This window comes from Heloderma suspectum, chromosome 3 (assembly GCF_057233095.1).
Source record: "Heloderma suspectum isolate Gila_16-S chromosome 3, 16-S_ref, whole genome shotgun sequence".
NCBI lineage: Eukaryota > Metazoa > Chordata > Lepidosauria > Squamata > Helodermatidae > Heloderma > Heloderma suspectum.
In genome coordinates, this window is record NC_139460.1 from 40,798,025 (window position 1) to 40,812,188 (window position 14,164).

Below are 14,164 nucleotides of genomic sequence, written 5' to 3' on the forward strand. Positions count from 1 at the left end.
GGTGGAGCTCCTTTATCGGAGCTCTGCCAACCTGCCTCCTTCCAGAAATGAGCATTTCTATTTGTTTTAGGTTGCCCCAGGAGTGCTAAACTGCTGTTGTGCAAGTGTTGGGGATCACTTGCACAACACAATCAGTGGGGCAAAAAATAATCCAATAGAAACACCCCATTGGATTCTGCCCACAATATGCATTTTCACTGCTCAAAATACTTGCCTTATTATGATTTTGATATTGAAACTCATTTTCTGTTTGTAATAAGAGACCTATTTCAAGCTGATGCCCCATTTCATTTTATTATTTATTAAGTGTACAATTGCAGAGATGTCCTGCTTTTGATTGTTTGTGGAGGAAGCTCATAATTAATGGCCCAAATACAATCTGAGCAGAAGGAGGTTTGAACATCACTAAGGCTGCAATCCTATACGCACTTATCTTGTAGTAAAACTCACTGAATTCAGTTGGGCTTGCTTCTGGGTAGACATGTATAGTATTGCATTGTAAATAAGGAAAAGTTTTGTTTTGTAACAGATAGTTCATAAAATTAATTTAGAGTGAATTACAATGAAATTACTCTAAAACAAGTATGTGAAGAAACAAAAACTGAAGGGAAAGATGCAGGCTTTTAATACTAAGTGACAAAGTGAAAAAATAGATTCTGTATTTATTTTGATGCAGGATCTTCTTGCCCTGTCAAGACAAAATAAGCAGAATCATGGGGATAAATAATCAGCTGAAGTCACTTAAAACTGTTCGGTATGTTACATTTGAGCCACTCTTTTTCATTTATTTCAGAAGGCCCTCGGCCATCACAGAAGGAAATCATATCACTACGAGCATTCATGCTTCTATTTTTAAAACAGCTTATTTTGAAGGTAAACCTTTAGTGGATATTGCCAGTGTTGAAACATGAAGATCAGACATGGGTCATAAATAATGCTGTGATGTGAAAATATATTTGTTAAATTACCTCTCATTGCTTACAAATATAAATATATTTTCTATGATTCTGACAAAACATGATAGACTGTAGGAAACTCACAAGTAGAACATGAATGCAAGAAGAAAAGACCCAAATTAGTAAGGGCCAAATAAAAATAAATTTCAGTGCTGCTTAATTTTAATCAGCTTTATTTGATTTATTATCATTTACATCTTATACTATGAGGAGGAGCCGGCTCAAGAGTAGAGCACGTGCTTTGCTTCCAGAATGTCTGAAGTTCAATCCCTGGATAGCAGGGCTGAGAAAGACCCATGTCTGAGAACGTGGAGAGCTGCTGTCAGTTATATTAGACAGAAATGTACTAAGGGCGCAATCCTATGCATGTTTAGGCAGAAAAAATTCCTACAACTCCCAGCATTCCCCAGCTGGGAATTGCAGGACTTTTTTCTGACCGTACATGCATAGGATTGCGCCCTACCTGGACCAGTGGTCTGACTTGGAATAAGGCAACTTCATATATTTATGTTTTTAATAAATATTTTCTATTAATACTTATGATGAATACTTAAATCGGTCAAAATGTAAAAAATATCAATTAATCAATTTGTAGGATCGAGGAGTCAAAGAAGATGAACTACAAAGTATATTGAATTACTTGCTGACAATGCACGAGGTAGGTTTTCAATATTTATGGATACAGATCTTTTAACCCTAATCTGTTGTGTTAATTTGTGGATTGTATGCCTGAGGACAGGGACTGTCTTGATTTTCTTCATCTGTAAGCTACTCCGGGAGCTTTTCTGGCTGAAGAGTAGAGTATAAATGTGTTAAATAAGTAAGTAAGTAAGTAACTTCACAGAAAAATATTTTCTAACATGTGTTATGTGTTCTCTTATCATGTGTCATGTAGGATGAAAACATTCATGATGTACTTCAGTTGCTAGTAGCTTTAATGTCTGAACATCCGGCATCCATGATACCTGCCTTTGATCAACGAAATGGGATACGGTAAGATTAAGTGAAAATAATAAGCCTTTATGAGTGCAGTGCTAAGGCTGATACTCAGTAGACAGAGGGCTCCAGTCTCAGAGCCCTCTGTCTGTCCAAAGCCCTGTAGGCAAGAGTGAGGCAAGAGGAAGTTGTAGGCTTTTACAGCCTCCTGCTCCTCCATTTAAAAAATATATCAGCTAAATGGACTTCTCAGCCCACAGGGCTGGTTCTCCCATAATGCAGGGTGAAGCCTCAGCTTCAGGTGACAGAGTAGGAGGAATGGCAAATTGTGCCACTTCCCCGCTGCCCCCATCCCTGTGCGGAGTGACTGCCTCCTCCACTGCTGAGTGCTCCAGAGAGCCCCGCCCACCACCCACCTGCCACGGCATTTACCACAGCAGGAAAGGGGGACCAGCAGGACTTTCCAGAGCAGCTGGTCACTTGGTAATGGTAGTGAGTGCTCCAGAGAACCTTGCCGGTCTCCCTGTCTCGTTGTGGAAATGCTGCAGCGAGAGAGCACCTGGCGAGGCTCTCCAGACCATCCATCAGCCCTCTGTTTCGCTCTAAGCGAAAGGGAGGATGGACAGCTGCTCTCAGCCACCTGCCCTATGGCTCACATTGAGAATGCTCTCAGTGTGAGCCAGAGGGTGGGTGGGCTCTCTGCATCAACCAGAAAAAAAGAGTGGTCGAGACCCAAATGTGTAGCTCTGAAAGGTTCTTCTGCAGATCCAGACATTGTGGGAGGAGATGTCCCAGGAGATCACCTGTTCCACTTTTTATGGCTGACATAGCTCTTCAGAGACCAGTAGCAGCAGCGGCAATGGGAGGGTAAGGTGGGGGGGGGGTGCAGCAGGATAGATGCAATAGTGTGGGGGGGTAGATGCAGCAGGGGGTAGGAGGAGATGTGATGGTAGCAGCGGAGGCACATGTATGCTCACCCGCCTTTGGTAGTGGGAGTGCTTGGGCTGGCTTACCTGCCAGGCAGTGGGCAGAGATGGCAATGGAGCAGTTATCTGATGGAGTGGATCCAAGAATCTCCTCCTCCTGTCAAGGGCTCCTTGGCGGCCTCTTTCAGTCTAATCCAGTAGCTAAGTCCAGACACAGACAAAGGGATTCCTTTCAAAGCTTTATTCTTCTTTTACAACTTAACAACTCTACCGTTTGCAACTAGATCTGAGCAGCACAGTACCTATGCCCTAAGTTGGAACAGTTGGTCCCCATTTGAAAGGGAATTCAGCTTAAGAGCTTAAGGACTAGGGAGAGTCCCTCCCCTTTTCCCTTGGATCCTCTGTTGTTTGCACGCCACCTGGGCACTACGCCTCCTTTCTCCGCCCTCCATTTGGCGCCACTCTCTGCATCGGCGTCGCGCGTCCACCAAGTCTGCTATCCGCGCTCTGTCACTCCCTGGACTGCTATCTAAGCTAGGAATGCTGGTGGGAGGAATGTCAGCTGTTGGCCCTGGGAAAGAAGAGCGCGCTCCTCTCCCAGGAGCGACTGCTCTTCCTCAGAATCGGAACTACTCTGGGATTCTGTGGGCTCAGTGTCCACCCTGACACCTCCTTCCCGTCCCTACCCACTGGAATTCCCACCCTCAAGGTCGTAGCTGTGGCCTTGGGAGCGGGGAGCAGGATCCACACCATCGTACGGCTCCTCAGATGCCATCTGAGAAGCCATAGTTTAGCTTTGCTATTCTTCTTTTCCTTGTAAATAAAAGGAGCAATCAGAAATAGCAGCATGTTTATAAAATATTTTTTTCTGAAATGTTGTGTCTTCAAATGATAGTGCAATATGAGTATATAATTCAGAATCTAATAAGTTGGAATAATTTAAAATAAAACAATATAGTACTATGTTTTCTACTTAAAATTTTGTCTCTGATATAATGTAAAGGTCATCACATTTTCCTGGTGCAAAATACTGAGTCATCAGAAAATTTGATATCCCTGCAGTAAAAAATAAATCAATATGCTTAGCAATAATGAACATGTTATCCCAATTCTCTCCTTACTTTCGTTCTTTTATCCCAATGGGAAAACATACACTATTCTGAACAAATGTCATATTTACTACACAAAACAGTGCTTGTCTGGAAAGAGCTTGGTCTCTTTAAGGACCATATTACTTCATTTTCTGCTTATAATATTTATTAATGTCCAAAGTATACTACATGAACTGCCATCACCACCTTTTCCACATCCTGCTCGTTTAACCTGCAGGGATTGGGACCCTCTTCCTCTCACAGAGGCCATTAGAACAAATGGTCATGTGAGCAGGAGAGGAAGTAAACTGTCACCAGCACCATAGTTTCCAATAGAATTTTTTTTTACAATTTTAATTATATATATCCTCCCCCCCCCCCCAGTCCCTTATTCCTTGTGTGTCCTGTCTTAAATTTAGATTGTAACCTGAGGGAAGGGACTGTCATGCCACCTATCTTTGTAAGCCCTCTGGAAGACCTTTGGCTATAAATGCTGTAAATAAATAAATAAAGTTTTTAATTTCTCCCTGTGTGTAGTTTGTTTGTTTGTTCTCTCCCTCTCCCTCTTTCAGTTTTAACTTTTAGGTGACATTTTTATATTTGACATACTCTCCATCATTTCCCAATAGAGCCTTCTTCCTTTGTATCTCACATTTATTGAGGGTATGGATTTAGGAAGGGGGTGGTAGGACATTGCCAGGCTGATTGGTAAGGCCTGGAGGGCTCATGGTTCTCACTGCTGGGGGAACGCAACCACGTCCAGAATATGTTAAACACCACTTGTCCAGACAGAGGAACCATCTACTAACAGTGCCTCTGTCTTGCCTGGATAGAGCTGAAATCTGTTAACCTTTATCATATCCAATACTGTGGCCAGGCACTAGTCTACCATTCGCTCTACCTCACCTCATTGAGATACAAAGAAAAGAAGAGCTGCATATCATCTGCTTACTCATGCCAATGCCTTCCAAATCTCCAGTTCTGTGTAGGTGTTCAACAGCTTAAGAGATAAGATGGAATGTTGCACGATCCTGAAACAGAAATGGTGTGTGTGGGGGGGGGGGGGCTTAAGTAGAAATCCTCCAGCACCACCTTCTAGAAACGGGCAATGCAGTACTGCCCATAACAACTTGGACAGCTGCTACAGAATAATACTGTGATTAATGATATCAAAAGCTACTGAGAGATCAAGGGGAATTAATAGATTCCACTCCTCCTGTCTCTGTCCTGACAGAGGTCATCACCCAGGGTGACCAAGGCATTCTTGGTGGCAAAACTAGGTTGAAACTCCAATTGAAATGGATCCATAAAACAAAACCAGTCTCATCCAAGAACGGATGATCAGCAAACGCTTGCTTGAGCACATTGCCCAGGAAGGAGATGTTTGTAACAGGCATAAAGTTGTTAAGATCTTCCAGGATCAAAAAAAGTTTCTTCAGCAGTGATTGCCTTACTGCCTCCTTTGAAGAGGCTGGTACCAGCTTTATACAAACTTTTGCTGACCTACTTTTAGGCTGCAAGCCTATACAGACTTATCTTGAAGAAAGCTCTAGTCAAAGCAGCGAGCCTTACTCCTAAGTAGATGCATATAGGATTGCACTATAAGAATCTATACAATTTGTTATTCATTTTTAATTGTACAGTGAGATTGGGGGTTAGGATAATGGAGAGGAGTAGAATCTCCACCTAGAAGCATCTCCCATGAGCGACTTCCCCCCTTCCAAAAGGCTTCAGTATGAATCAGGAAGTGTCCTCTCCAGTCAAATATGTCACTCTACACATTTTTATCTCTATGTTCATGCAAGAGATAAATAAAAACTCAATTTATGCAAATGTATAGGATGCTAAAAGTTTTGTCTTGATTTATTGTACCTTCAGAAAAGCACCACCATTGTTTTTCTAAGTAACTAACTTTGAAAAACTATTTGTCTTTCTTTCTTTAAAAAAAAAAAAATCTTCCAGAGTGATTTATAAATTATTGGCCTCAAAAAGTGAGAGCATCTGGGTGCAGGCTCTGAAGGTGCTAGGATATTTTCTCAAACATCTCGGCCATAAGTAAGTGAACTGTTCAATTACTACTGTGTTCTTTTAGAGCCATTTTTAGTCAAATGAAATGATCTTTCATGTATAATTGTCTTTTTATTTCTTCTACTTTTTTCTAATTAAAAAAAAGTGGAGAAGGTTAGATCCAGATTTATTCATACTTTGAGTAGACTTACTAAAATCAGTGGAACTAACTTCGTCATAACTAATTTAAGTTCCATTGATTTCAGTGGGTATGTCTGTGTATGTCTGTGGGTATGTCTAAGTATGTTTGTGTCCAGATACAACTTTTAGGGCGCAACCCTATGCGTGTTGAGATGAAAAAAAGACCTAAAACTCCCAGCATGGCTAGCTGGGTTATGCTGGGAGTTGTAGGCCTTTTTTCTGTCTAAACATGCATGGGCTTGCATCCTTAGATTTTTTTTTTCCATTTATTTGGATTGTATCCAATGTTACTCCTAGTTGGAGCAGATCCATTGAAATCAGTGGTGCTTAAGCTAGATAAACATTGAATACAACCCTACATATTTAGTTATTAGTTTGTTTAATTTCTGTTTTTTTAATGTTTCATTCCTCCACCAAAGTGATGAAGTTGTAGCACACTTGGGGAATAACTCATTTTATCCTTTCAATAATCCCAAAGTTTCAGTTAGACTGAGAGACAGTGACTGGCCTAAGGTCACAACATTGTTTCTCATTTACACTTTGGAAGGCTCAAGCAGATTCTTGTTGACTTACTAAATGTCCTGTGGTAAAGTTTAAGTATCTCTGATCCAGCAAGCTTAAATGTACATACTTGTACTATACAACCAGTGTGCTAAATTGTGGCTTGCAGAATTTGTTTTATGTAGCTTTGAAACAGGATAGAACTGTCAAATTTCTTTTAAATGATGATAGATGAAATATACATTCCTTTAAACCAATCTCAATTTATAGGCCCTTGTTTGTTTTTAAATATGTATATAAACAATTTCAGGTGTACACTTCAAATGTTATGAAACTTTATAAGTTTAAAAGAGTTTTCAACAATACATTTCTACCTAAATAATGCTAATTTTTATCTACTTACGTAAGTAGATGTTGCAATACATCTACGTAATGTACAATAAGTTCTATATTTATGTTTTTCTCCAGGCGAAAAGTTGAAATCATGCATACACACAGCCTGTTCACTCTGCTTGGAGAAAGGTTGATGTTGCATACAAATACTGTGACCATTACAACTTACAACACACTTTATGAGGTACACATTACTTACACCTTTTTAGTAATACATTTTTTTAAAAAAATTAGTCTAATACCCTGTGTAAAATATGTGAATTATTAGAAACAGTGGCTTCTTTCAATCTTTAGTAGATTAAGTGCAAATGCCACTATTAGAGCTTAAACAATATATGTTCTGTATTTTCAATTTTGTATACATGGTAGCATCAAAAAAGCCAGTTTTTTGTCACTAATTTATACATTTTGTAATGTAAATCATAATTTAAGCAAAGAAATCAGGACATGCAACAGGCATTCTGGATTTTTCTTAAGCTTATCTACTCATTATCCAATGTTTTGTCATATAAATAAAACTACTAGAATCTCAGCTTAAATGCCATACAAGATATAACAAATGCCAAGTGAAGACAGCAGTGCTGTTAGAGTTCTAGCAGATCCTTCAGGTCTGAGCAAGCATTGCATCTGTTGTTTTAATAAGTTTACCTGGAGATCTGTCATACTCTGCTAATTCAACAGTGCAATTTGGAGAAAGCACTCAAACTCTTCTCTAAAAGATTTTGAATAGAATGTTTTCCCACATGAAAAGAGTGTGAAGCTTCCTAATTAGAATGTAGTGATGATTAGAACATTTGTAAGTATCAAATCTGGAGGCAAATTTTAACATTCAACTAATTTACTTTAGCATTTGATAGTTTTCCTAAGGTCAGGAATCATGTGGGTCTTGCCTGTTCTTCTTGCAGGATTGCTCTGTCTTCCTTGAATTCATGGTTAGTAACTGATGGGATTGTGCTATGGCTTGAGAAAAGTGATATTTGTGAATTCCTTTCTGAGCTGACCTGATCCATACCTCTTGGACTAATGTGTGGATTGGAATGTACTTATTGTTCACATTTTGCGCTTCTCCAGAATTCATTTAAAATGCATATTTTGAGAGAAAATATGTTCAAAAATACATATTTTAAATTCATATTTAAATGCAGAGTACCCCCAAAGTAGGTATACAGTATAGTTTATTTGCATTTTATTACATTGTTTATTACATTTACATTTGTTTAACACTGTTTAATCTCATAAGTGCTCAAAATGTATTCCATTACGTGATGTTTATTACATTTACATTTACACTCTTCCCAACTCTCATTCTGACTCCACCCACATATCTTCTACTCACACATTCTCTCCCCCTCCCATCAACATTCTAAACAACCGTATACCTACTTTTGGGCCACCTGGCATACACATTTGTGTGTGTATTGATTTGCTACCCATTCTAGTGTGGATTAAAAAAATCAGACTAATGTGGAAACAAAATAGACTTATGAGTGAACACAGGAACTGGATCCATCTAACCCTAGATTGTGCCCAAGTTGGTTGGAAATGAAAGAGAAGCCTCCAGTTCAAATCCTTTCAAATAAAAACAACCTCCTTTAGCCCTCTGATATATTAAGGGTCATGGCTTTTGTGAATGAATTAATACATGAACATACAAAAAGAAGGTATAAAAAAGCTGTTTACCGGAATCTGTTCTATTTCATTTACTATTAATTTTCCTACAGTACCTCATTAACTGAGCTGAACATAGCTTTAATATATATAACCAAAGACTTTTGCAGCCTGTCAATCCATATGTTAGATAAATAAACGTATTGACTATATTATAATCAAACATTTTAATATAGGGGTTAACCCTAAAAGGTGGCCTATAAATATTCTAAATTTTAAAAAATTTAAATTTAAAATTAAATTAAAAAATTAAATTTAAAAAATTAAATTAAACTATTTAAAAATTAAATGTTAGAATAATCATAAAACTGATCAAAGTTAAAATCAGGATTTCAATATTGTTTAAGTATTGGTATGGTTGCTGTTGCTGGGTTTTATTGTTGGTTTTTGTGGCTGTTTTTATTGGGTTTTATTGCTATTTTATTGTGTTTATGTTTTTATCACTTTTAATATCTTAATGGTTATGTGTTTATCATTGTAAGCTGCCTTGGGAGAGCTTCTGCCCTGAAAGGCGGCCAGTCAATCAATAAATAAACATATCAGCCATAATTGCTACCCATGTAAATTAATTCAGATCAATAACGGGATTTGTTTTTAAAAATACACACATAATTTCTTAGTAGCTATGGCAAACCATGCCACCAAGTAAGTAATATAAAACTCCATTAATAGTTCAATAACAATATTTTGCGATATTTTATCCGCATGCTGAGACAGAATATGTAATGAAGAATTCCTTGGGTTTGCAAATGGGTTCAAAATAATACCTGTTATACAAATTGTGTGTCCATAGAATTTTGTGACTGAGGAAGACAGACTGCAGTAGAGGAGACGTGGGGTGGGGATAGGGATGAAATACTGCATGTCAAAGATATTGGGTGAATTCGGTGAAATAACTAAAGACATGGCGAGGGCCATGACACAATAGTATTGGAAGAGTTAACTACACATGGTTTTTTTCTTCACACTTGGGTATGAGTGGAGGGGGGAATGCTTGGATAAGTTACTTTTATCTGTATAGTTCTATCCTTGTACTGTGAAAATTAATACTTAATATTATACATTTTATGGTAAATTGTAGTCATTGTCAGATAGATCCTTTTTTGTTGTTTAAATGTGATAGCTTACATCTCTGCCCCAATACCAGAATATCAAAGTGCTTTTCTAATGCATGAGAAGGTAACTTCGCTATGGATTCATGGCATATAGTAGTTTAACTTAAAGCCACTGTAAGAGAGGCTCAAATAAAATGTGTACCATATGTTTGGGGAAAAGGTATAGACATGTCCAAAAGGATGCCATTTTATCCCTCCAGGGTGATGGGTATTATAAAAGACTAGAATGAAAAAGTGGAAGACTTGCTCAAATGTATAAAATATAAAAGATGTTTATGTAAATAGACAATAAGGCAAGCCAAACAGGAATTTGAGGAACAAATTACTAACGGTATAAAATAATATAAATATATTTCATAACAATATTAAATGAGTAATATTTCTCAAGATGTTTAAATACTTTGAGGAACATTGCAGGGGAAGCAAAGTGCCTCTTCAGTGAGTAACTTGCTTTCCTGCAACTGACCCAGAAGTGAAGCACTGACACAGATGTGAATGCATTCTAATAATAAACTCTCAATTTTCTTAGTGGATAGAAGTAAGGAGTGAAGTCCCAATGATCCATCTTGGAGACTAATTTATTTATCATGTTTGTATCCCACTTTTTCTCCATGGAGAAAATGCATGGAGTTATCCCATTTTGTGCTCACAACAATACTTTTGCCTATTTGTTTCTGGGCCCAATTCAGAGGGCTGGTACTTACCTTTAAAGCCCTAAACGGCTTGCAATCTAAATATTTGGAGGAGTGCCCATGTCTTCTACTAAGGCCATGCGCTACGTACCTTCCTCATCAGAAGTGTGCTATGTAATTACAAAGGAGAGGGCTTTTTTTAGTGTTTGCATCCCAGCTTTCTAAAGAAGTGCGCCTGGTGCCTACTTCACATGCTTTTGGACACCAGGTTATTTATTTATTATATTTACTGTATATAATGCTTCAATGTTGTTGTTTATTTTATTATTGTCTTTTTATGATAAAGTTGTTGTTTTATTGTATTATAATTTGCATATGTTGTATACCACCTTGAAATCTATTTTGATGCAGGCCAGTATAAAAATGTGTTAAATCAATTTCTGTGAGGTAGGTTAGGCTGAGAATGGCTAGCTCAAGTTCACCCAGTGGGTTTGATTGTGTGTGCGTGTGTGTGGGGGGTGTGTGAACAAGTCTTCTAGTCACTACACAACTCTAGCACTATCCAATGTATTCATAAATAATTTGGAGTAAAATTAATGGAGAGAGAAGGAAATGTAACCAATGTTGTATTGTAGATTTTGACGGAACAAGTGTGTACACAAGTTGTTCATAAACCACATCCAGAGCCAGATTCTACAGTGAAAATTCAGAATCCAAGTAAGAACATTTTCATTTTGAGACATTATTATAATGAATTTTAAAAATCTGTCATATTTTATATGGCACTATTTTGTTAACTCCTTTGCATACTTGGGTATTTGCATCAAGTAACCCACATGCTGTATCAGGCTACCTGAGGGGATGCTGTTTGACTCCAGAGCTTCTGTTGTCTGCCTTTCTGTCTCCTGACCTCCATGATCCCCAGGAAGCTGGTAAAAAAGAGAAACTGAGAGGAAGGAAGGCTGCTTTTCCCTGTGTGCTCCAGCCTTTCCCTTCCAACTCTACCCTTTCAAAAATGGGATGACAGTCATAATATAGTGGACTGTTGGCAAAAGTAATTGATGACTATGGGCAGGATGCAATGGTGCCCTTGTGGGAGCGACCAGATCCATCCGTCCTGGTGCACGCGTGTCCCCTACCGCTGGTGGCTGCAATGTAGCACTTCCAGGGGCAAGCCCTGAAGCAACTGGAAACATTTGTTTCTGGAAGGGCCAGGTCATGCCCCTTCCAGAAATGAGTGTTTCTGGTCATTTTGGGGTTTGCCCCTGAAGCACTACATCACAGCCATCAGCGGTAGGAGCCACACGTGCAGGAGGACAGGGTGGATTTGGCCGCCTGCGCAATGGCACCATAGGATCCTGCCCTACGGCTTTAAAGGAAATCAGATTTTTAATATTTTTTTCATTAATGTTTAGTATGGTCGTTAGAAATGACTATGGAACAGGTGGTTCGAATGTTTGTGAGTTGCCTGTTGATCAATATGATCTCATTGTTTCCTAATGCTCCCTTTCCACCTATATCCAGTTATTGGTCTGTTTGTAGGGTTATACCTATTATGGAATAACTCTGAGGCCTTGCCCCAGTTCGGGGGGAACTATAGCCTCCGACATGGATCCTGAGTCAGATGGGCACTCTGTAGAAAGCCAGGAGCCTGAGAACTCAGTTCTGCCAGGCCTCCTACTGGCCTGTCAGCCAGGAGGGGGTGAAATGCTACAGGGTGTCTCCTTTCGTGGGTCATCAGTTAAAGAGGGCAGAGCAGAGGCGTCCCATGAGATACAGCAGTCGCCTAGGAGGCATGTTTTCCTGCCAAGATTGAATGTCTGAAACTGATCTTTAGTGGCCACTCCCTTGTATTTAAACCAGAGCCTTTAGCAGAGCCTTTCTAGAAACAACTCTTGGATAACCTGCAAAGCTTTCCCACTGTCTCTGGGATTCTCTGAACCTACTGAGATTTATTCTGCCAGCTTGAACCAGGGCTGCTTGGGGTTTTGTTCTGGTGCTCATGAACTGAACCTGGTCCAAGTCTTGCACTGAGAGCTGTTATCTGTGGATCTTTATTGGGGCTATAAAGACATAAACCTATTTACTGGAATTACTACAATAAAAGGTTTTACTGTGAATTGTAAATTCACAGTAATTCATTTCCTCGCCTCTGGAAAGTCAGGTTCCAACACCAACCATGTTTGTGTAATTTTACAGCAACTAGAACAAGTGGGGCCCTTTCAGTGACTTTGTTTCCGAATTGTTCATAAATGTAATTTATGCGTTTGCTCTTTTGAAGTGATTCTTAAGGTGGTGGCAACTTTATTAAAGAATTCCACACCAAGTGCAGAACTGATGGAAGTTCGGCGTTTGTTTTTATCAGATATGATCAAACTTTTCAGTAATAGCCGTGAAAACAGGAGGTATGTAAAGACTAGTGTTTTCTCTTAGAGTGCAACCTATTTCATATATATGTTTCAAAAATAAAAGGGGAGGTTCACATGATTCTCCTTATGCATTCATATACATATGAGGAGGGGAGAAGGAATTTGCCTGCTGGCCAGCCCCTCTGCACATCAACACACACAGCATCAGTGTTGAGGGGCTGTACATGTATACAGATGTGTGTGCATAGAGCTCTTCCACACAAGGGGGAATCATGAAACAACCAGAATTCCTCTTCACTCATATGGAGGACCCCTTGGCACATCTGTGTGTCTGTATGGCCCCTTCATACTGATGCCAAACGTGTGTGTGGCCAGGGCATAATAGCAAATATCTATAACCTCTTACCACTTCAAGGCTAGGACTTACAAGCATACTATGACTATATCTGTATCATCTCATTTTTGCACAGTTGGCACCGAATGTAGTATAAGCAGCTGGTGTAGTCTTGTCTTTTCCCATTTCTTGTCTTTTACTGCCTTTTATGAATGTTTCTTCATTTCCTGGTTTCTTCATGTGAAAGGTAGTATCTCGTTAAAAAGTTAGCCTTCCTTTTATTTTTGCCCCAGTTAATTTTTGTGATGTCTCTTATCCCAGCCGCTTCTCTGCATCTTGTCCTTCGTTACCGAAGCGTTTAATTTTTCACACCTTTTCATCATAGGTACTGTACTAATTTTCTCTTCTGATTTCTTGATGGATGGCAGATGTGAATTAGTTCTCGTAACCTGTCTACTTCATAATCTCACGGACACATCTCACAGTTCTCTCTGCACTTCTTTTGTTGTTCACTCCATCAGCATTACTTTCATGTGGGCGGAGGGGTGCACAGCTATAATTTTGTATATTTAGTATCATTTTTTTTAAAGAAATGCAGAAAGGATTAATTATCTAGGCATGGAAAATATGCAAAGTTTTGTAATGAACTGGTGAGAGGCAAACCAACTTACATTAAAAGAAATACAAGCAGTAATAACTTTTTTCCATTAATATTTAGAATGAAATATTGCGACCTCCCTTACTGTGTTCATTACCTGTATATATAGAATGGAAGAGGTCAAATACCACGTGACCATATTGTAACTATTTTATTTTAGATGTTTACTTCAGTGTTCAGTGTGGCAGGACTGGATGTTTTCTCTGGGATATATCAATCCTAAGAACTCTGAAGAGCAGAAAATTACTGAGATGGTGTACAACATCTTTCGTATTCTTTTATACCATGCAATAAAGTATGAGTGGGGAGGATGGAGGGTCTGGGTTGATACTCTTTCCATAGCCCATTCCAAGGTAAGTGTCAGTTTCTGAAGTTCA

At 38.9% G+C, this 14,164-nt stretch overlaps 1 protein-coding gene across 2 annotated transcripts in view; it reads left to right on the plus strand.

The window, feature by feature from the left end:
* Nucleotides 1–14,164, plus strand: part of NBEA (neurobeachin) — a 595,906-nt gene that overhangs the window by 114,140 nt on the left and 467,602 nt on the right. The window contains exons 15-23 of one of the 2 annotated variants that reach the window (XM_084843013.1): nt 794–873; nt 1,552–1,614; nt 1,852–1,949; nt 5,872–5,964; nt 7,087–7,195; nt 7,917–7,943; nt 11,062–11,143; nt 12,708–12,831; nt 13,948–14,140. In XM_084843013.1, the coding sequence (XP_084699139.1) occupies nt 794–873; nt 1,552–1,614; nt 1,852–1,949; nt 5,872–5,964; nt 7,087–7,195; nt 7,917–7,943; nt 11,062–11,143; nt 12,708–12,831; nt 13,948–14,140 (869 nt within the window). The remainder of the gene's footprint in view (nt 1–793; nt 874–1,551; nt 1,615–1,851; nt 1,950–5,871; nt 5,965–7,086; nt 7,196–7,916; nt 7,944–11,061; nt 11,144–12,707; nt 12,832–13,947; nt 14,141–14,164) is intronic. The other variant, XM_084843014.1, reaches the window with a different exon arrangement.